The 20996-nt window shown below is 38.6% G+C and overlaps 1 protein-coding gene across 4 annotated transcripts in view; it reads left to right on the top strand.

Annotated features, from left to right (window-relative positions):
* The first annotated feature begins 13256 nt into the window (after positions 1 to 13256).
* RBMS2 (RNA binding motif single stranded interacting protein 2) overlaps positions 13257 to 20996 on the top strand; it is a 71710-nt gene continuing 63970 nt past the window's right edge. Inside the window, exons 1-2 of one of the 4 annotated variants that reach the window (XM_019454809.2) lie at positions 13257 to 13626; positions 13727 to 13802. Coding sequence is in view for 2 of the 4 variants with exons in the window: in XM_053895454.1 (XP_053751429.1) it covers positions 14720 to 14785 (66 nt within the window). In the remaining 2 variants the exon portion in view is untranslated. Of the gene's footprint in view, positions 13627 to 13726; positions 13803 to 14441; positions 14786 to 20996 lie in introns of those variants that run through there. The other 3 variants (XM_053895454.1, XM_019454810.2, XM_019454808.2) reach the window with 3 other exon arrangements.

Below are 20996 nucleotides of genomic sequence, written 5' to 3'. Positions count from 1 at the left end.
TTAAATATTAATAGTGTCTTCTTTCTTTTATAAAAGTGTCCCAATTTGGACAATATGTTTTATGGTTACCCTAGCTATTACATTGCTGCAGGGAATAATATTAAAAATCTTGTCATTTTGTAGGTTTACAAATATAACTGTAGGATAAATTCCTAGAATTAGAATTGCTGAGTCAAAAAGTATATACATTTGTAATTTTGATAGATGTTGCCAAATTGTTTCTTTATCATTCATACCATTTTAGTCTCCAGTAGCATAGGAGAGCAGTAGGAGAGCACTTGTTTTCTGCCATCATCTCAGGTAATTATCACTTTTTTAAATGTTTGCCATTACAATAAGCATAAAATAATTTCTTTTTTAAATTAATTAATTTCTTTATTTTGTAATTTATTTCCAAGTTGGTTAGCATATAGTGCAACAATGATTTCAGGAGTAGCTTCCTGAATGCCCCTTACCCATTTAGGCTATCCCCCCTCAACAACCCCTCCAGCAACTTTGTTTGTTCTCTATATGTAAGAGTCTCTTATGTTTTGTCCCCCTCCCTGTTTTTGTATTATTTTTGCTTCCCTTCCCTTATGTTCATCTGTCTTGTATCGTAAATTCCTCGAGTGAAGTCGTATGATATTTGTCTTTCTCTGACTAACTGTGCTTAACATAATACCCTTTCAGTGCCATCTACGTAGTTGCAAATGGCAAGATTTCATTCTTTTTGATTGCCAAGTAAGTATAAAATAATTTCTGAGTGTTTGCTTTTATTTTACCTTTTTTTTAAAGGTTTTTTTTTAGTTTTGAGAGAGAGAGCTGGGAGAGGGGGAGAGAGAATCTTTTTTTTTTTTTTTTTTTTTAGATTATTTTATGTTATTTTGTAGAGAGAAAAGAATATTAAGTAGGCTCTGTGCTCAGCACAGAGCCCATTACAAGTCTTGATCCCATGACCCTGGGATCGTGACCTGAACTGAAACCAAGAGTTGGACACTCAACTGACTGAGCCACCCAGGTGCCCCTATAGGAGCTCTTCATATATTTTGGAAATTAGCTTTCTATGAAATGAGTTACATACATTTCCTCCCCCCCTTCCTGGTTTATCACTTGACTTTTGGTTTTCCTTTTGTGGTTTTTGCCAGGTAGGAATTTTTTATCTTTATATAGTCAGATTTTTTAATTTGTATTTTCTTTTGAGAGAGACAGAGTATGGGCAGGGGAGAGGGACAGAGTGGGGGAAATGTGAGAGAGAGAGAGAGAGAGAGAGAGAGAGAGAGAGAAAGAATCTCAAGCAGGCTTCATGCTCAGTGTGGAGCCCAATGCCTGGCTTGATCCCATGACCCTGGGATCATGATCTGAGCCAAAATCAGGAGTCTGACACTCAACCGACTGAGCCACCCAGTCGCCCCTAGATTACTTAATAAAATCTTAAAAAGAACCTAATCTAGACAGAGTTTACTGGGGGATAGCTGGCTGCCTCATTTGGTGGAGCATGTGACTCTTGATCTCAGGGTTGAGTTCAAGCCCCACATTGGGTATACAGATTATTTAAAAATTTAAAAAAGGGGAGGGAGGGGCGCCTGGGTGGCGCAGTCGGTTAAGCGTCCGACTTCAGCCAGGTCACGATCTTGCGGTCCGTGAGTTCGAGCCCCGCGTCAGGCTCTGGGCTGATGGCTCGGAGCCTGGAGCCTGTTTCCGATTCTGTGTCTCCCTCTCTCTCTCTGCCCCTCCCCCGTTCATGCTGTGTCTCTCTCTGTCCCAAAAAAAAAAAAAAAAAAAAAAAAAAAAAACGTTGAAAAAAAAAAAATAAAATAAAAAAGGGGAGGGAGCACCAAGGTGGCTCAGTCAGTTAAGTGTCCAGCTCTTGATTTCAGCTCAGGTCATGATACCAGGGATTGAGTTCTGTTTTGGGGCTCCATGCTGGGTATGGAGCCTGCTTGGGATTCTGTCTCTCAAAAAAAAAAAAAAAAAAGTTGTTCAATAAGATCGTTAGATAAAAGATCAGTATCCAAAATTTAGTACTGTTCCTATACTGAAGTAATAATTATGGCTATTTATTTACTTATATTTTTTAATGTTTATTTTTAAGACAGAAAGGGTGTGTGTGGGAGGGGAAGAAGGAGAGGGGGACAGAGGATCTGAAGCAGGCTCTGTGCTGACAACAGGGAGCCCAACCTGGGGCTTGAACCCATGAACTGTGAGATCATGACCTGAGCCGAAGTCAGTCGCCTAACTGACTGAACCACCCAGGCGCCCCTATGCCTATTCTTTAAAAGCTACATTTATGATAGCATTACAAACTGAAAAGTACATGTGAATAAATGTAGGATGTACAAGAATATTATAGAGAATTTTTTTAAGTTTATTTATGTAGAGAGAGAGCATTTGGGAGGGGCAGAGAGAGAGAGAATCCCAAGCAGGCTCTGCACTGTCAGTGTAGAGCCCTACATAGGGGTTAAATTCATGAACCATGAGATCATGACCTGAGCCGAAATCAAGAGGTGGTCACTTAACTGACTGAGGCACTCAGGCACCCTAAGAAATTATTAAATGGAAAGGCATGTCACATATTGCAAACTCTAGTCTGGCTCCCATGATCCTTGCCTCTGATATTCCTGCCTTTAAGTTCCTCCTCTTGAGTATAAATGGGACCTGTGACTTCCAGCTCACAAATAGAATATGGCAGAGATAAACTGCCTTACTGGCTTTCAAGAAGCAAGCAGTCATGTTATGAGCTGTCCTCAGGGGAAGGCCACATGGCAAGGAACTGAAGGCAGCTCCCAGCGAACACTGAGCAAGAAACTTAGGCCTTCAGTCCAACAGCCTGCAAGGAACTGAATGCTTCCAAAAATCAAGTCAGAGAAGTTGATCCTTCCAAACGTGTGCCTCATGTTAGAGCTGAGCCTTGGACAACACTTTGATTGCAGCCTAGCTAAGCCATGGCCAGACATCTGACCTATAGAAACTGTGAGATAATAAATATATGTTGTTTTGTACCCCTAAATTGGCAGTAATACTATTATACAGCAATAGATAATTAATACACCATGTTCAGTGGAGGAAAACTCCAGAGTAATTGATAAATTCAATACAGTTCCAGTCAAAATCTCAACAGGATTTTGCATAGAATTTATAAGAAATCTAAAAATTATTTTTAAATCTAAAATTTTTATGAAAGATAAAACAGTTTTTATAAAACTGTGTGGCAGGGGCACCTGGGTGGCTCAGTCTGGCTCAGGTCATGATATCATGGTTCGTGAGATCCAGTGCACACATTCTCTAGCTCGCGTGTGCACGCTCTCTCTCTCTAAACAAACAAACAAACAACTGTGTGGTAAAGATGTGATTTACTTTTTAAGAAACCACCAATCCATTTTTCCAAGTGGCTGTACCATTTTACTTTTCCACCAGCAATGTATGAGGGTTCTAGTTTCTCTACATTCTCACCAATATTTGCGTGCGTGCACGCTCTCTCTCTGTCTCTCTAATTATTATAACCATTCTAGTAGGTATCTCTTTGTGGTTTTAATTTGCATTTCCCTAATGCCTAATAATTCTCAGCACCTTTTCATGTGCTTATTAGTCATGGATGTGGAGTGTCTCTTCAAGTGTTTTGCCCATTTTTTAATTAGGTTTTTGTCTTATTGTTGAGTTATAAGAACTCTTTATATGTTCTAGATACAGGTCTTTTATCAGGTATATCATTTGTAATGTCTTCTTATGGCCAGTGACCTGTTTTTTCATTTTCTTTTTTTTTTTTAATGTTTATTTATTTTTGAGACAGAGACAGAACATGAATGGGGGAGGGTCAGAGAGAGAGGGAGACACAGAATCTGAAGCAGGCTCCAGGCTCTGAGCTGTCAGCACAGAGCCCGACATGGGGCTCGAAGTCACAGACCGTGAGATCATGACCTGGGCCAAAGTCGGACGCTTAACCGACTGAGCCACCCAGGTGCCCCTGTTTTTTCATTTTCTTGATGGTATCTTGTGAAAGTAAAAAGTTTTAAATTTTAATGAAATCCATTTTATCATGTTTTTCTTTTATGGCTCATGCTTTTGGTGTTGTGTCTAAGAGCTCTGCTAGCCCAGAGTCATGAAGATTTTCTCCTATGTTTTCTTGTAGAAGACTATGATTTTAGTTTTTACACTTAATTCTGTGACCCATTTTGAGTTAGCTTTTGTGTATGGTATGAGCTTAGGGGTCTAAGTTTTTGTTATTTGGTGTTTTTTGCATGCAGATATCCAATTATCCCAGCACTGTTGATGGAAAAATTCTTTCCTCATTGAATTGTTTTGATTCCTTTGTTGAAAATTAATTGACCATAAATATAAGGGTTTCTTTCTGGTCTCAGTTCTATTCTATTGACCTACATTCCTCTTTTTACAGCAATACCACGTTATCTTGTTTGCTTTAGCTTTTAGTAAGCTTTTAAATCAGTTAGTATAAATCTTTCAACTTTTTTCTTTTTTCCAACTTTTTTCTTTTTCAAAATTGTTTTGGTTCTCCTAGGTCCTTTGTATTTCCATCAGCTTGTCAACTTCTACAGAGAAACCTGCTAAGATTTTGATAGGAATTGTCCTGAAACTATATACATATCAATTTGGGGAAAATCACTATTTTAAGAGTTACTTCTTTAATATCTCTCAGTGATGTTTTATAATTTTCAGTGTATAAATCTTACATTTGCTGTGTTAAATTTATTTCTAAATATTTAATTCCTTTTGATGCTATTATGAATGGAATTATTTTCTTAATTTCATTTCGATCTGTTTATTGCTAGTGTATAGATATACAGTTGATTTTTGTATATTGATCTTGTAGCCTATGACCTTGCTGGATTAATTTATTCTAATAGTTTTATTGTGAGTTGCTTGGGATTTTCTACATAGACAGTTATGTTGTTTATGAATAAAGATGATTTTATTTCTTCCTTTCTAATCTGGATGTCTGTAAGCTATTTGGTTTTGTTGTTGCTTGATTTCTTTTTCTTAGCACATTGTCTAGAAGTTCTAGCATAATGTACAGAAATTATGAGTAGACACCCTTGCCTTGATCTTGCGGGGAATGCATTCAGTCTTTCAACAGTAAGCATTATGTTAGCTGTAGGGTTTTTGTAACTGTTCCTTATCTGTCAATTAAAGCAATTCCCTTCTATTGAGAGGTTTTGTCATGAGTAGATAGTAGCTTTTGTTAGTTGCTTGTTCTGCATCTACTGAGATGATCTGTGCTTTTTCTCCTATATTAATATGCTATATCATGTTACTTGATTTTTGGATGTTTAACCAGCCTTCATTCCTGGAATAAATAGCAATTGGTCATGATGTATAAACCCTTTTATAAATATGTTTGAGTTCAGTTTACTAATATTTTGTTAGGGCTTTTTACATCTTTATTCATAAAGGATATTTTATATTTGTATATAGTTTTTTTGTCTTAAATTTTTTTTTTAATGTTTGTTTATTTTTGAGAGACAGCACGCAGGCAGGGAATGGGCAGAGAGAGAAGGAAACACAGAATCCAAAGTGGGCTCCAGGCTCTGAGCTGTAAGCACAGAGCCTGATGCAGGGCTTGAACCAATGAACTGTGAGATCATGACCTGAGCTGAAGTCGGACACTTAACCAAGTCACCTAGGTGCCCCAATTTTAGCATATTAAAAAAATCTTTATTCAAAAAAAGTAAAAAATAAATAATCTTTATTCAACTTTTAACCACCACCAGTGGGCACTAACATCGATTTTTTTTTTTTAATTTACTCATGTTAAAAGTATACTTTAATGATTTCTAGTACATTTACAAAGTTATGCAACCATCACAACAATCTAATTTTTTTTAGGTTTATTTTGAAAGAGCAAGTGGAAGAAGGGCAGAGAGAATTCCTGTCAGCACAGAGCCCAATTTGGGGCTGGCTCCCACGAACCCTGAGATCATGACTTGAGCGGAAATCCTAGAGGCAGATGCTCAACCTACTGAGCCATCCAGATGCCCCACAACAATCCAATTTTTTTTTAAGTAATTTCAGTGCCAGATGGGCTCGAACTGATGACTCAGAGTTGCATGCATGCTCTGTTGACTGAGCTAGCCAGGCACCCCTAATTTTAGCATATTTTCATATTCAACATATTTTAGTAAGTTGATGATAGTGACTCTAACATATAAAGAAAGAAATTTGCCATTAGCCATCTAAAATTCAGTGAGTTGGCTCTGATTATCAGGCTGCAGGTTATTAGATTTGTAGTAAAGAATAAGATGGATTTGTTAAGACAACTACCATGTTAAAATATTCAATTTGAAAAAATTCAGTTTGAAGAAAAATGGTGGATTTGTGATATTCAACATAGTGTCATCTAAATATCACGTATGGGTGAAAAAATACATCTTGTACTTGTAAGCATGTAAGATGCTTTATAATTGACAAAAGTACTTTTACAATCATTATCTGATTTGTCATAATAATCCCTGAGAGATACTGTGCCCATTTTGTAGAAGGGAAAACTGATGTTTTAAAAGATTAAGATTTCGAAGTGCTTAGCTGACTCAGAACATGCAACTTTTGATCTTGGGGTTGTAAGTTTGAGCCCCATGTTGGGTGTAGAGATTACTTAAAAATCTTTAAAATTTTTGAGCTTTTCCAGTTTAACACAGAAAGGGGTAGAGCTGGCTTTAAATTTCAAACTTCTGGTCTAAATGTGTACAAATTCCATGCTTTGTTTTCCTGGTATTTGCTAAAGGTTGCATGACCTATATCACCCAGGAGGCGGCAGTGTTATCTTAATATTCATTGAGAATGCATTTTCCCATTGGAAGTAACTTAAAAGGAAGTGAAAATTGTGTTCTTTCAGTTAATTCTTTCTTCTTTTTTAAGTTTATTTATTTATTTTGAGAGAGAGAGAAAGCATGAGTGGGGGGGGGGGGCGCGGAGAGAGAGAATCCCAAGCAGACTCCACATTGTCATCATGGGGCCCATGCAGGGATTGAACCTACAAACTGTGAGTTCATAACAGACACTTAACCGACTGAGCCATTTAGGCGCCCCTCTTTCAGCTAATTTTTGAGCATAAATTATGTTTGGGTGTTAAAAAAGTTAAGTTGGTGCCTCTACTGAGGAGCTCACAATCTGGGTGCAAGAAATGGGAGAGTCAAGCAGAATTAAAAGCCTACTGAGGGGCACCTGGGTGGCTCAGTCAGTTGAGCATACGATTCTTAATTTCAGCCCAGGTCATTATCCCAGGATTGTGGGATTAAGCCAGCCCTGTGTCTGTGTTCCCACGGGCACACACACTCCCCCCCCCCCCCCTTAAAGAAAAAAAAAAGCCTACTGCAATTTTGTACATAATGCTATAGGAATACAAACTTATAGTGGACCTTTTGGTGTAGTGTCTTTTTTTTGTCGGTTTGTTTTTAGTTTTTGAGAGACACGGGGGAGGGGCAGAGAGAGCCAGAGACCCAGAGTCCGAAGCAGGCTCCAGGCTCTGTTAGCACAGAGCCTGACTCGGGGCTCAAACCTATGAACCTGTGAGATCATGACTGTAGCTGAAGTCAGACTACCCAGTAGTGCCATTAGTGAATCATAGGGTGGTTCTATTTTTAACTTGAAAAAATTTTTTTTTGTTTAATTTATTTTTTTAATGTTTATTATTAAAAAAAATTTTTTTTAATGTTTATTTTTGAGCGATTCAGAGTGCTAGCAGGGGAGGGGCAGAGAGAGAGGGAGACAGAATCTGAAGCAGGCTCCAGGCTCTGAGCTGTCAGCACAGCTGTGCCCCATGTGGGGCTCGAATTCACAAACTGTGAGATCATGACCTCAGCTGAAGTGGGATGCTTAACCGCAACTGAGCCAGGTGCCCTTATTTTTTTAAGGTTTATTTTATTTTATTTTATTTTATTTTATTTTATTTTATTTTATTTTATTTTATTTTATTTATTTTATTTATTTTATTTTATTTTATTTTATTTTATTTTATTTTTATTTTTTTTTTATTTTATTTAAAAAAATTTTTTTTAACGTTTATTTATTTTTGAGACAGAGAGAGACAGAGCATGAATGGGGGAGGGTCAGAGAGAGGGAGACACAGAATCCGAAACAGGCTCCAGGCTCTGAGCTGTCAGCACAGAGCCCGATGCAGGGCTAGAACTCATGGACCACGAGATCATGACCTGAGCTGAAGTCGGCCGCTTAACTGACTGAGACACCCAGACGCCCCTTAAGGTTTATTTTTGAGAGAGAGAGAGTGAGAGAGAGAAAATGGGAGCAAGGCAGAGAGAGTGGGGAGACATAGAATCCCAAGCAGGCTCCAGGATCTGAGCTGTTGGCACAGAGCCTGATGTAGGGCTCAAACCCATGAACCTGTGAGATCATGGCCTGAGCCAAAGTGGGACACTTAACTGACTGAGCCACCCAGACACCCCTGTTTTTAACTTTTTGAGGAAGCTCCATACTGTTCTCCACAGTGGGTACACCAGTTTGCATTTCCAGCAGTGCATGAGGGTTCTTATTTCTCCACATCCTCATCAACACTTGTCATTTCTTGAGTTTTTTATTTTTTTAACAGATGTGATATCTCAGTGTGATTTTGATTGGCATTTCCCTGATAATGAATGATGTGGAGCATCTTTTCATGTGTCTATATACAGTTGTAGTTTTATATAAATCTTCTTGTTTCCATTATAAATTTATTTCTAGAAATATTATCTAGTGTTCAGTTTAATAGGCCAAAATATTGTTCATTACTGCTACGTGAGTAGTAGCTTTATCAGAGCTGGTTTGAGGAGAATAACTGAACTTTCACCTCTGGAATCCTAGGATTATTCCTTTATTACTTCTAACCTCAAAATACATATTTATCAGAATTTTCATTTTTATTTTTTATTTTTTTAATTTTTTTTAACGTTTATTTATTTTTCAGACCGAGAGAGACACAGCATGAACGGGGGAGGGGCAGAGAGAGAGGGAAACACAGAATCGGAAGCAGGCTCCAGGCTCTGAGCCATCAGCCCAGAGCCCGACGCAGGGCTCGAACCCGCGGACCGCGAGATCGTGACCTGAGCCGAGGTCGGACGCTTAACCGACTGAGCCACCCAGGCACCCCTCATTTTTATTTTTCTAATTAAAAAATTATTTTAAAGTAGCCTCCATGCCCATGTGGGGCCTGAACTCTCAATGCGGAGATCAAGAGTCTTATACTCCACAGACTGAGCAAGCCAGGGGCCCCTATGAGAATTTTTAATTTTATAGGCAAATTAGATTGGTATGGAAAGAAGTTTGAATTGAGAGGCAGAAAGTCTGGATTCTGGTGTCAGTTATGCCATTATTTGACTGTCATGACCTTTGCAAGTGAGTTTACCTCTTTAGGTTTGTTTTCTCATCTGAAAATGAGAGAGGACAAAGGAAAGGAACTATCAAGTTAATTGGTATTCTCTTTATCATCTCCACAGTCTCACAGTTTTCGCAATGTTAGGTTTAACTGTATGAAATTGCCAGTGTTCAGCTATTTGAAGACATTCATATTTGACCTCAAGAGACAACCATTTTTTCAACCTAGTTGTTAAATTCAGTTGTGGTCCCTATTGGGATCATCTGAGTTATTTATTTTAGGAATAGTTGAGACCAAGTAAAATTAATGTGTCAGGTGTGAAGGAAATATACATTTAAAGAATATAATATTACCATATAACCTATATGGTCCATTTTGGGTGTGTATAGAATCCAGTCTAGTCTGTTCTTTCTACATTGTGCTAATTTTCTGGCCTAGTGATTCTAGGTGATTTGATTCCTGCATTTCTTTAGTGTTTGGCAGGGGAAAAGTCTACTTGAAAATTTTGGTAGGATATTCCTTACAGTAATTTTTGGCCACAAGTATCTGTTGCTATAGGAGAGGAGCACATATTATAAGTGCTGATATCCAGCATGTGAGTTAAATAATTCTTCAGAGTTGTCTTTTTCCCTGTTTTCCAATAAATTGAGTCAAGGAGTTAAGCCAGCTTTCCCCAATTTCTGATTTTAAGCCAATTTTGTCATTCCATCCTACATCAGAAGCAGGTGGGGCTAAAATTTCTTTGTTGTTTGCTGCCAATCCTTAAGTTTTCCTGCTTAAGGAAGCTGATATGTTAAATAAACTCTTTTTCACTGTTTCCTAAGGCATTATCTCATCTTTTTACCACGAAATAACTTTTTGGTATATTTCCATTACCTATTCTTTGGACACAAAAATTAATAAAAGGGAGGAAAGATAATCCACAAGAGAATATTAATAGCTGGGTGGAGGTGGGGGTGGGGAGCATCCTCAGCCCTAATATACTTTGTTTAGTTTTCCAAACCTAATTTAGAATTTCACTAGCAAACTGCCCTGTCTCCCTGCTTTCATATGCATGTGCTACTTCAGCCTGGCTCCCTTTGAATGTCTATCTAGGGCTAGCGCATCTGCAGGTAATACATTCTTTTGAGTTCTCCACCCTGATGTGGAAGGGCTGATAGTTGCATGCAGACATCTTTCAACATAAAAATCAGAGTTGATCTAGCCCCAGCCCCTTTACTTGAGACACTTATTTAAAAGTGTTGGTTTTTTTGAGAAATAAAAAAAAAAACAGTCTATCTTGAGTCAGAGGTGCAAATGTCTCTTTCCAAGAGGTTTCCAGTAACTCCTCTATTTTACTTTTTCCCCTCAAAACAACTCTTGAGTGCTGGGCCCATAAGAACCAAGAATTTGAGAGGCATTGACTAGATCTGGAAACATGTTGCCAATATAATAGGCAAAGCAGTTGGGGGTGGGCATCAAAATAGACACAATGGAAAAAATAGGATTCTTCCTCCTCTCATATGCCTTCTGAATCTCACCATTGAACTCTGTTATATTCTCTGTCACTTCTACAAAACTCCATAACCTCCTTTAAAAATATACTTACCAGAGGGGCGCTTGGGTGGCTCAGTCAGTTAAGCATCTGACTTTGGCTCAGGTCATGATCTCACGGTTCATAAGTCAAGCCCTGAATCGGGCTCTATGCTGACAGCTTGGAGCCTGGAGCCTGCTTCAGATTTTGTGTCTCCCTCTCTCTCTGCCCCTCCCCTGCTCGCCCTCTGTCTCTCTCTCAAAAATAAATAAAAGCAAACAATAAAAAATTTTTTAAAAATGTACTTAGAATAAAGGATGTAGTTTGCAGTCTTATTGGTGCTCTGACATAATTAGCCTTAAGCATCAGTTCACAAACCTAGGACATTTTACTTCTATGGCCTTGAACTTCTTAGACTACAAAAATCTAAAGTCTATTTTTTTAATGTTTTTTAAAAAAGTTTATTTATTTTGAGAGAGAGTGTGTGGACATGCAAGCGGGGGACAGACAAGGAGAGAGAGAGACTCTCAAGCATTCTCTGTGCTACCAGTGCAGAGCTGGACACAGGGCTCAAACCCACGAACCATGAGATCATGACCTGAGCTGAGACTAGGATTTGGTTGGTTAACCAACTGAGCCACCCAGGCGCCCTTTAATTGTGGAGTTTGTTCTGCCAGTCTTCAAGTCAATTTCTGGGGTATTTAGGATGATAATGATAGTTATCTAGTTGTATTCACGACACAAGCCTAGGGTCCTCCTGCTCTGCCTCTATCTTCCAACCTCCTCCTGATACTGCTCCTTTTAGAGGAGAGAAATGGTATTAAATCTTAGGGTGCATGAAAATTTTATTTTTCCTTTTTTTTTTTTTTCTAGATCTGTTTCTATTTCTTGGAGTAGTAGGACTCTAGAGAAGTGGAGGCTGGGGTGTCTTAAATCTAATGAGCTTTGTTTCTGTATTATTTCCTTTTTTCTAGAGATAAGAAATGTTTCACTAATTTCCAGGAGATCAGAGTTAAGAAAATAATTTTTTTAATGTTTATTTATTTTGAGAGAGAGAGAGCATGAGCGGGGGAAGGACAGAGAGAGGGAGAGAGAGAATCCCAAGCAAGCTGCACAATGCCAGCACAGAGCCTGATGCAGGACTCGATGCCATGAACTGTGAGATCATGACCTGAGCCAAAATTAAGAGTTGGACACTTAACCAACAGAGCCACCCAGGTGCTCAAGAAAAGAATTTCTGAATGATCAGATTATCCGCTTATAGAAGGTAGGGAAATAAATGGATGGGTGATTCCTGAAATTTCATATCTAGTATTTCTAGTTATAGTTTAGCCTGCCTAGTCCTAGTATAATCTTTTGAATGTAATCAAGATACTGGTTTTTGGAAATACTCACTTCAGATCATTAAATCTGGGTTATACAATATCCAGAGGGATACATGCTGGAGATAATAGAGCAATTAATTATAACAGAGCTAATATCTATTGAGTGTTTACCAAGTGCCAGGGACCTTCCTAAGGGGCTTATTATGTATTGCCTTATTTCATTTCATGACAATTTTAGGAAGTAGATACTATTTACCCTATTTTACAAATGAGAAAAATCCAGACGTGGGTTATTTTCAGTGTCATTCATTTTGTAAGTGACAGGACTGAGCTAAAATTTAGATTTGATTCCAGAGGCTAATGAAGTAGGTATTATTTCCATTTTGCAAATGAGTGAATTAGAGATGTTAAGTACCCTGGCATAAAGTCACATAAGTAGTAACTACAAAAGTGTCAGCATTTGAACTCATGTCTGCCTCTCTCTAAAACTCATAGTTTTAACTATTTTAAATTCTAAAATACCATTGAGTGTTAAAGGATGCAGTAGGAAAACAAAACACATTGAGCATGTTAGAATTTTTTTTAATGTTTATTTATTTTGAGAGAAAGCTCACGTGCATGTGTGTGAGCTGGGGAGGGGCAGAGAGAGAGGGAGAGAGAATCCCAAGCAGGCAGCAGGCTCTCAACATGGAGCCAGATGTAGGGCTTGTTGCAGGGCTCAAACCCACAAACTCTGACATCATGACCTAAGCCGAAATCAAGCCAGGCACTTAACTGAGCAACCCAGGACCCCCGAGAATGTTAGAATTAAAAAAAAAAAAAATAGGTTGACTGGCATTATAAATCAGGCCTTAGAGATTAAGGTTTTTGTGCCACATTGTTAGGGTAAGGGAGAAGAAATCAACTAAGGGCCTAAATGGCATGGATAACTTGGCATATAATGAATGAAAATCTATGAGGGCAGAAAAGGGACTTAAAAAAATATGGTAGCGCTGAGAGATACCTTTTAGTAATTTATTTATTGCATTTGACTGCTGTTCTTCCAATCTCAGTTGCAGTTCCCACATTGAGGCTGCTCCCACCCTTCCTGTGTCCCTTGAGCTGAGCAGGCACTTCCTGTCCTATTGGAAATGAAAGTTAGAGTTTGGGGGTGGTATGTGATATGTGTGTATTTTTTCTGCAGAATGTTAGTACTGTGGGTCCCATTATCACAGCAAAAAGGTGACAGGAAAACTGGACTAGAGACTACTGGGACTTCATTTAAGAAAGGGTTTGGGCTTAATGTTTGTCGTGGCAAAGCCGACAAGGTTAATTTAAGAGAACATGTATGATGGCACAAGGTGACCTGAAGAAGAGATTTGAAGGCTTTGATTCTATATCCCTGTTCCATTTGGATTGGCAAGAATTACTGGGTGTCATTCTGGAATTTCTGGTTTCCTACAAGTTTCTTATTAAGGCTACTTCCACAGGACATTACTTTGAAACTGTTTGAGGTGAGTGTTGTCTCAACTGTGTTAGGTTCTTCTTCCCTGAGAACTTTGTATTTTTTTCTCTGTGAAGCTTATGTTTTTTTACGGTTATTTTTTCCTACAGCTCTACAGCTCAGAGACAACTTGAAGCAAACATCCCAACTCTGTGAACTTCAGTTTGGGCATAAATTCCAGATTTGGTGAGTAACTCTTAACTGTTTCAGCTTCATGGACCTTGAAGACTAGAAAATGGTGGGATAAAGAATCAAACAAGATAGCTTACAGTTGTTGAAGAAAGTGCTAAGTAGGCAATTTTATCTTAATAAAGCTGGGGGGAAAGCAAAGAAATCACTAGGCACCAAGTTTCGTGGCATAGTTAAGTTTGATAATTCCTTCTTAAGTGTGAAATCATGCCTGGGGATTCTGATGGCTGGGGGAATCTGAAAAGGGGTGAGAAGCATCAGCCCATCAGCATGAGTCAAGAGGAATAGAACTATCCACAGATCTGAAACTAGTTATTTCCCCGCAGTCTGTCTCTGCTGTTTGCTGAGCTCTTCTGTTTGTTCTTTCTTCGTGTCTTAAGATCACTGTAAGTATAAAGTGTGGGAAAAGTCCTGAGCTCATCTCACATATTCTTTCTCAGTAGAGTTGTCTTCATGAGTTCTCTAAGGCAGTGTATCTCAGTGGCCCCTTTAAAATCAAACTTGAAAGCTTTTTCTAAATCTTGTAACTCTAAGGGGAAAAAAATCCTCAGTGTCTTTTCAGGAGAAACAGAACTTGTTCATATTGGAGAAGGGATGGAGTTGAAAGGGGTAGACCTAAGAACTTTTCTTTTGCTTTAACTACTAAGACTGTGGAAAAAAATAAATAAATAACATCTTGGGCATTAGGACCCAGTGGAAGTGCCTTATTCAGACTCTTGGTTAACTTCTCTCAGTGACGTAAACAAGCAGCCCCAGCTCTTTCTCTCCCGCCCCCCCATCTCTCTCCCTCTTGCTCCTTTTCTCCCCCTTTTTCCTCCCCCTCCCTTTTCCCTCTCATTTTCTCTTCCCCCCCTCTCTTCCCCCTCCTTTTCCCTCCCTCCTCTCTCTCTCAGCTCCCTTACATTAAAGAGAAAATGCTGCTATCAGTGACTTCCAGGCCTGGGATTTCGACTTTTGGCTATAACAAGAACAACAAGAAGGTAGGGAAAAGTGCTTTTTTGGAATCCAGCTACTTCCTTTCCTGGGGATCCGGGAGTGCCCTTGGCTTTAACATTCTTCTTAAGAGGGGAACGGAATTCCTCTCTCTGCTCAGCGCTTCTCCCTTTTCCACCACTTCTTTCGGCATCTTTTCTCACCTGGTTTTGAAGTTCCAGCAATTTACAGTCCCTGTGTGTGAGGCCTGAGAAGGCAGGGGAATTAAAAACAAATCAAAGTTGCAAGTTTGTATCTTTGTGAAATGAAGTTAGTTTGACTTCCTGCTGATATACCCAGTCTCCACTGGGATAATAATGTCATCTCAAACCCTGGTCCTGTGCTCACTCTCTCCGAAGTTATTTTCATCTTTTTGAATAACTGTTTTTCCCCCTTTCGGGCAACCTTCCTTTCTACTCACTCAACCAGGTTTATCAGGTGGGGGAATTATAGTCAGGGAAATCACAACAGCTTCATCAAGAACAGGGTATACTCTAGACTGCCCCACCTAGCCATAGGGAAGGAGTGGTAAGAGAAGACATACTTTGGGATTAAGGCAGAAAGTTCTGTGATTCTTTGGTTTCTGCTGCTGAGCTGCTGCTTAGACCTCTGCTGATGGCCAGGCTCAGCAGGGATCCTTAGAGTTTTTGTGATTAACCCAGGGTTGCCAGAGAATTGTGTTGTGCTTGGGGACATGGGCAGTCTAATGAGAGGTGGACAGTTATGCCCACATTCACCAAGGAGTATCCTTGGCAGTTTCTTGGCATTTCAGGGCACACGGTGCTGATCAGGAGGAACTTCGTGCTGTAGGAGAAAGACCCTTTAGCCTCTTTCTTGGCATTGTAACTGTTCTTTGAAGAAAAAAGATGACTTAGATGTGTAGGGATCTTTTGCCCATCTAATGGAGTGTTAGAGGGTGTGGGAAAGATTCCTGTTGCTTTCTCCTATACCTAAAGATGCTACTATAGGTAACTTAAAGTGTCTGATCAAGGCAGTTGGTAAATGTTTAGACCCAAAACACTTAGAATCAGTTTATAATGGCATTCATTCTGGTTTATATCCTTAAGAAATATGGGTACTTATATGTTTGTTGGTTATCAGTAATAGACATACACTTATGAATATGCGATTTTTAAAAAAAGTTTTGGGGCGCTTGGGTGGCTCAATCAGTTAAGCGTCTGACTCTTGGTTTCCTCTCAGGTCATGATCTCATGGTTCATGAGTTCAATCCCTGTGTGGGGCTCAGCACTGACAGCAAGGAGCCTGCTTGGGATTCTCTCTCTCCCTCTCTTTCTGCCCGTCCCCTGCTCATGCTCTCTCTCTCTCTCAAAATAAATAAACTTAAAAAAAAAAAAAAAGGAAAAAGTTTTATTTATTTAAGTAACTCTATACCCAACATGGGGCTTGAACCCATGACCCCAAGATCAAGAGTTGCACACTTTTACAACTGAGCCAGCCAGGTGCCCCATGAGTATATGATTTTGATAGAAGGATATTACATCTGTTTTTGTTCCTTTTAAAATTTATATAGTACTATATGAAACTTTCCTTCTTAATTTTTTTTCTCCAAGTCTCTCAGGTTACCCAGACCCATTAAAATAAAGTAAAATGAATTCTGGAAGTTAGTTTTTTTCCCTCTTAGGGGTTTCATGTATTTGATGCTGTCTAAATTAGCTCTCTTCACTCCCTTTCTGCCTTGTAGTATAGGAAATATTTAACCAGCTTCTAAATCTAGGGCAGCATAAGGGACAAAGAAGCATAATTATGGACTTGGATTCAAATTTCATGTCTCTTCTGATAACTTGTAAGGTTTGAGAAGCCATTGAGAAAACATGGTTAGGTACATGCTTATTAATGTATTTGTCAAGAATTCTTTTGGCTCATGGGGCACCTGCGTGACTCAGTTGAGCATCCAACTCTTGATTTTGGCTCAGGTCATTATTCCAGGGTTGTGGGATTGAGCCCCATGTCAGGGTCCATGCTGAACTTATTGCCTGCTTAGGATTCTGTCTCTCCCTCTGCCCCTGTATCCTGCTTACACATATGTGCGCTCTCTCTCTCTGTCTCATTTTCTCAAATTAAAAAAAAAAAAGAATTCTTTGGGTTTTTATAGGTCTGTGTTATGATGACATCACTTTGTTAGCAATGTATATGACTCCTTGTGTAAGTACATAGGTTGGTGAATATTGGGTATATTTAAAACATTACTATGTTGTTCTTTGTCTTTGTGTTGACATGTGTTCATTTCTCTTTTAGGAAGAATGTTTGGATGGATTTGTTCATGTAATTTGTAAATTTTTATAACCAAGGTCACATTTTTAAAATAACTTTTGTTTTTAGTAATAAATTTAAGACCTGCCCATTAAAAAAAAAATTAAGCATAAAGAGGCATATAAAATAAAAAGTTAAGTCTTCCCTTCATGTCTGGAAGTTCCCTACCCAAATCCCACCCCTCAAGGAAAATAACTGGTAGCAATTTGGTATGTGTATCCTACCAGGCTTTTCTATGACAAGATAAAGTTTTAATTTTGACTTTGGCTTATTTGCCATTTCTATTAAGAGCTGTTTCTCAAGTAGATCAAGCCTGTATAATAAAGTTCTTGGACTTGTCCAAAATGTTTAAAAAACTGAAATAACAATAAAAATTTAAACTTTTGAAAAATACAAATTATAAATATCTGCTTTTATTGTCCATCATTATGTTATACAAAAATCTAGTATAATAGATTTGTAGAGATCTGCTTTCTTTAAGGGAATTTTTACATCATAATTTACTGTAGTCATCACTTCTAGTTTGTAGAGTAAGAATAATTGCCAGTGAGCTCAGAAAAGCCATTTTTACCTAGTGTTGTGACTTGCTTGAAAGTGTATTAATTTTATTTACTTGACCTTAACAAGTAGGTTTGTTTTATTTTGAAACATATTCATGTACTTCATTTGTCAGGGACTTTGTTACCTGAGGAGTCTTTGACAGTAGTTTTCTTACTCTTTTTTGGTTATGGTAAAAAAGGAATACAGTCAAGGAATGTATAACTCCTAATAAAGGCAGATTCTTTCTCAAGATGTAGTGTTGAATATTCATTCTTTTCTCTAGAATTAAAATGGTCACAGAAGGGGGGAATGTGGATTTCAAAGACTGATTCTACAGAACAATGTAGTACATGTTTTAAAAACAGCTGTTTTAATGGCCTTCACTTACTCTTTGGTTCATTAAAACTTTTTTTTTTTTTAATTGTTTTAAGGTAAAAAGATCAGAGTTCTAGGATCTCAACTCTTTTCTTCAGTGTTAGAAAGAGTAGCTCAGTAGAGAGGTTTTGAGTATAGGTGAGATTGAAAGAGGCAATGTTTGGAACTGAAGGAATCTCAGACTTGTAAAGGGCCTAACCACGCCTTCCCTGACATCATCTTCCTGGCATGTGTTATTATAATTTAACTCCTCAGAGCATCAACAACTATTTCCTGTGGAAAAAAAAAGAAAGGAGATTGTGTTTAACTTGGGATAACTTGCCTTCCCCAGCCTATTTTGCATAAATTTCTATTTCCTCTTGATCTTAATTTATTGAAGATCAGTAGGGGGGGGGGCGGGGCTGGAAGTAATGATGAGAGTAGAACTGACTGCTGGGCATTGTCAGATCTTCACTCTGAGAAGCATGAGTTACTTGAAATTTTTGTTTACTCAGGAGAGAAGCAATACTATAATTGTTTATGTATTTACAACAGGGAAAGATAATTGTGTGTTTACTACATATTCAGCTAGTTTCTATCAAATCAAACTTAGTAGAACTGAGGACTAAGAATGTTTAGGTCTAACATCTCTTGTCTGGGGGCGGCTATTCTGTTACTGGTAATAAAGTGGACTCGGTTAGAGTTTAGTGGTAATGTCTCTCTGTTGATTCCACCTTTACGTTTTGAGCACTACTACACTGATTATCTTTTCTACTGTAATACGTATCCCACATGATCTCCTTGCCTCCTGTTTCTCCACCCTCTAAATAACTTTATACTTGCTGCTGATATAGTCTTCCAACATCCCAACGGTCTAGTGCTGAGCATTTCTTGTATAAAAACCTTTAATGGCTACATATTACCTGCCAAACAAAGTCCAAATCCGTAGCCCAATACTCACTATTTATCCAGCCTTTTCTTATCTTCCCCACCTACCCGCCTTGATTCCACTACCTTCACTCTGCCCCACCCAGTTGTTTTACTTGCAATTCTCTGGATATACCCTTTAGTTTACATTTTAATTCCATAAGAAAATATGCAGTAAGAAAATACAAGAAACAGGATGATAAAATATAGATGAGAATAAGAGGTCAGATGGAATTAAAATACATATGTGCAAACCATAGAGTTTTATCCTGGAAGATGAGGACTGAAGATGAGCCATTGATTTTGTCACTACAGAGGTGGTTGATAATTTTGATGAGCAGTTTCAGAGTGGGGAGCAAAAGCAAGGTTGGAGTGGGTTGATGATTGTAAAAGGTAATGTAGTGTAGATGGTGTGTATAGAGTAATCGTTTAAGAACTTTTTTTTTTTTAATTTTTTTTAATGTTTATTTATTTTTGAGACAGAGACAGAATGTGAGTGGGTTAGGGGCAGAGTCTAGAGAGGGAGACACAGAAGCAGGCTCCAGGCTCTGAGCTGTCAGCACAGAGCCCGACGTGGGGCTCGAACTCATGAGCTGTGAGATCATGACCTGAGCCGAAGTCGGACGCTCAACTGACTGAGCCACCCAGGCTCCCCAATCGTTTAAGAACTTTAAGATGGAGTCAGGGCGCTTGGGTGGCTCAGTCGGTTGAGCTTCCGACTTTGGCTCAGGTCATGATCTCGCGGTCTGTGAGTTCAAACTCCACGTCGGGCTCTGTGCTGACAGCTCAGAGCCTGGAGCCTGCTTCGGATTCTGTGTCTCCTTCTCTCTCTGCCCCTCCCCACTCATACTCTGTCTCTCTCTCTCTCTCTCTCTGTCAAAAATAAACATTAAAAAAAAAAAATTTAAGAACTTTAAGATGGAGAGCAGAACCCAATTAAGAAATGGGCAAGATATGAATAGGCATTTCTTCAAAGAAGATCTACAAATAACCATGAACAAGGTGTTCAGCATCATTAGCTATCAAGAAATGTAAATCAAAACCACAATGAGATACCACTTTGCACCCACTAGGATGGTTGTAATCAAAATGACAGGTAATAACATGGAGTATTGGACTCTTCATACACTGCATGTGGAATGTTAAATGGTGCAACTTCTTTGGGAAAGAGTTTGGTGGTTCCTTAAAAGGTTAAGCATACTCCTAGGTATATACTCAAGAAAAATTAAAACATGTCCACATAAAAACTGTACACCAGTGTTCATAGCAACATTGAAGGTAGAAGCAAGCCAGGTATCTACCAACTGATGAACAGATAAATAAATAAAATGTTGTATATATCCATACAGTACAATTTTTGGAATTTTATTCATCAGTGACAAGGAATAGGGTCCTGATACATTCTACAAAATGGATGAACCTTGAAAAATACTTTGCTAGGTGAAAGATGCCACTCACGAAAGCCCACATATTTTATGCTTCCATTTATATGAAATGTCCTGAATAGGCAAATCTATGGAGACAGAAGGTGGATTAATGGTTGCCTAGGTCTAGGGGGGGAGGGTGATGGTTGGGGGTAAATGGGGAGTGACGGGTATTGGGTTTCCTTTTGGGGTAATGGAAATGTTCTAAAATTGATCGTGGTAATGGTTGTGAAAGTGTGATCTAAATACCATTGAATTTATACTTTAAGTGGGCTAATTACATGGTGTATAAATTATATGTCAATAAAATCATTATTTTAAAAAGATAGGGAATAGAGAAATGAGATAAAGGCAGAAACAGGATGGGGGTGATATTGAGAGAATTTTCTTAGAGATGGGAGATATGGGAGCCAAAATGTAAAAAGAATCATGGCGAGGTACTTTATTCTTATTTTCTAAATATGTATGTGCCTATTTGTGTTCCTTCTTTGTGATCCTTTTATTTTTGTTGTGCCTCATGTATTCAGCCTCTGATCCTTTGTTGTTGTCCCTTCCTTTTGGAATGGCCTTTCTGTTCATTTGTTCACTCCACCCACATTCATTAAACTGCTCCAGTGTGCTAGGCCCTGGGGCTACAGCATGACTGAGGCTGTTCAGTAGCTCAAATAAAACTGTCTTTTAAAACCCTATCTATCTCTTTAAG

This window comes from Panthera pardus, unplaced genomic scaffold (genome assembly GCF_024362965.1).
Source record: "Panthera pardus isolate Hobbes unplaced genomic scaffold, ASM2436296v1 HiC_scaffold_6, whole genome shotgun sequence".
NCBI classification, from domain to species: Eukaryota; Metazoa; Chordata; class Mammalia; order Carnivora; family Felidae; genus Panthera; species Panthera pardus.
The sequence above is the reverse complement of the archived record's forward strand: the minus strand, read 5'-3'. Positions and strand labels throughout refer to the sequence as shown.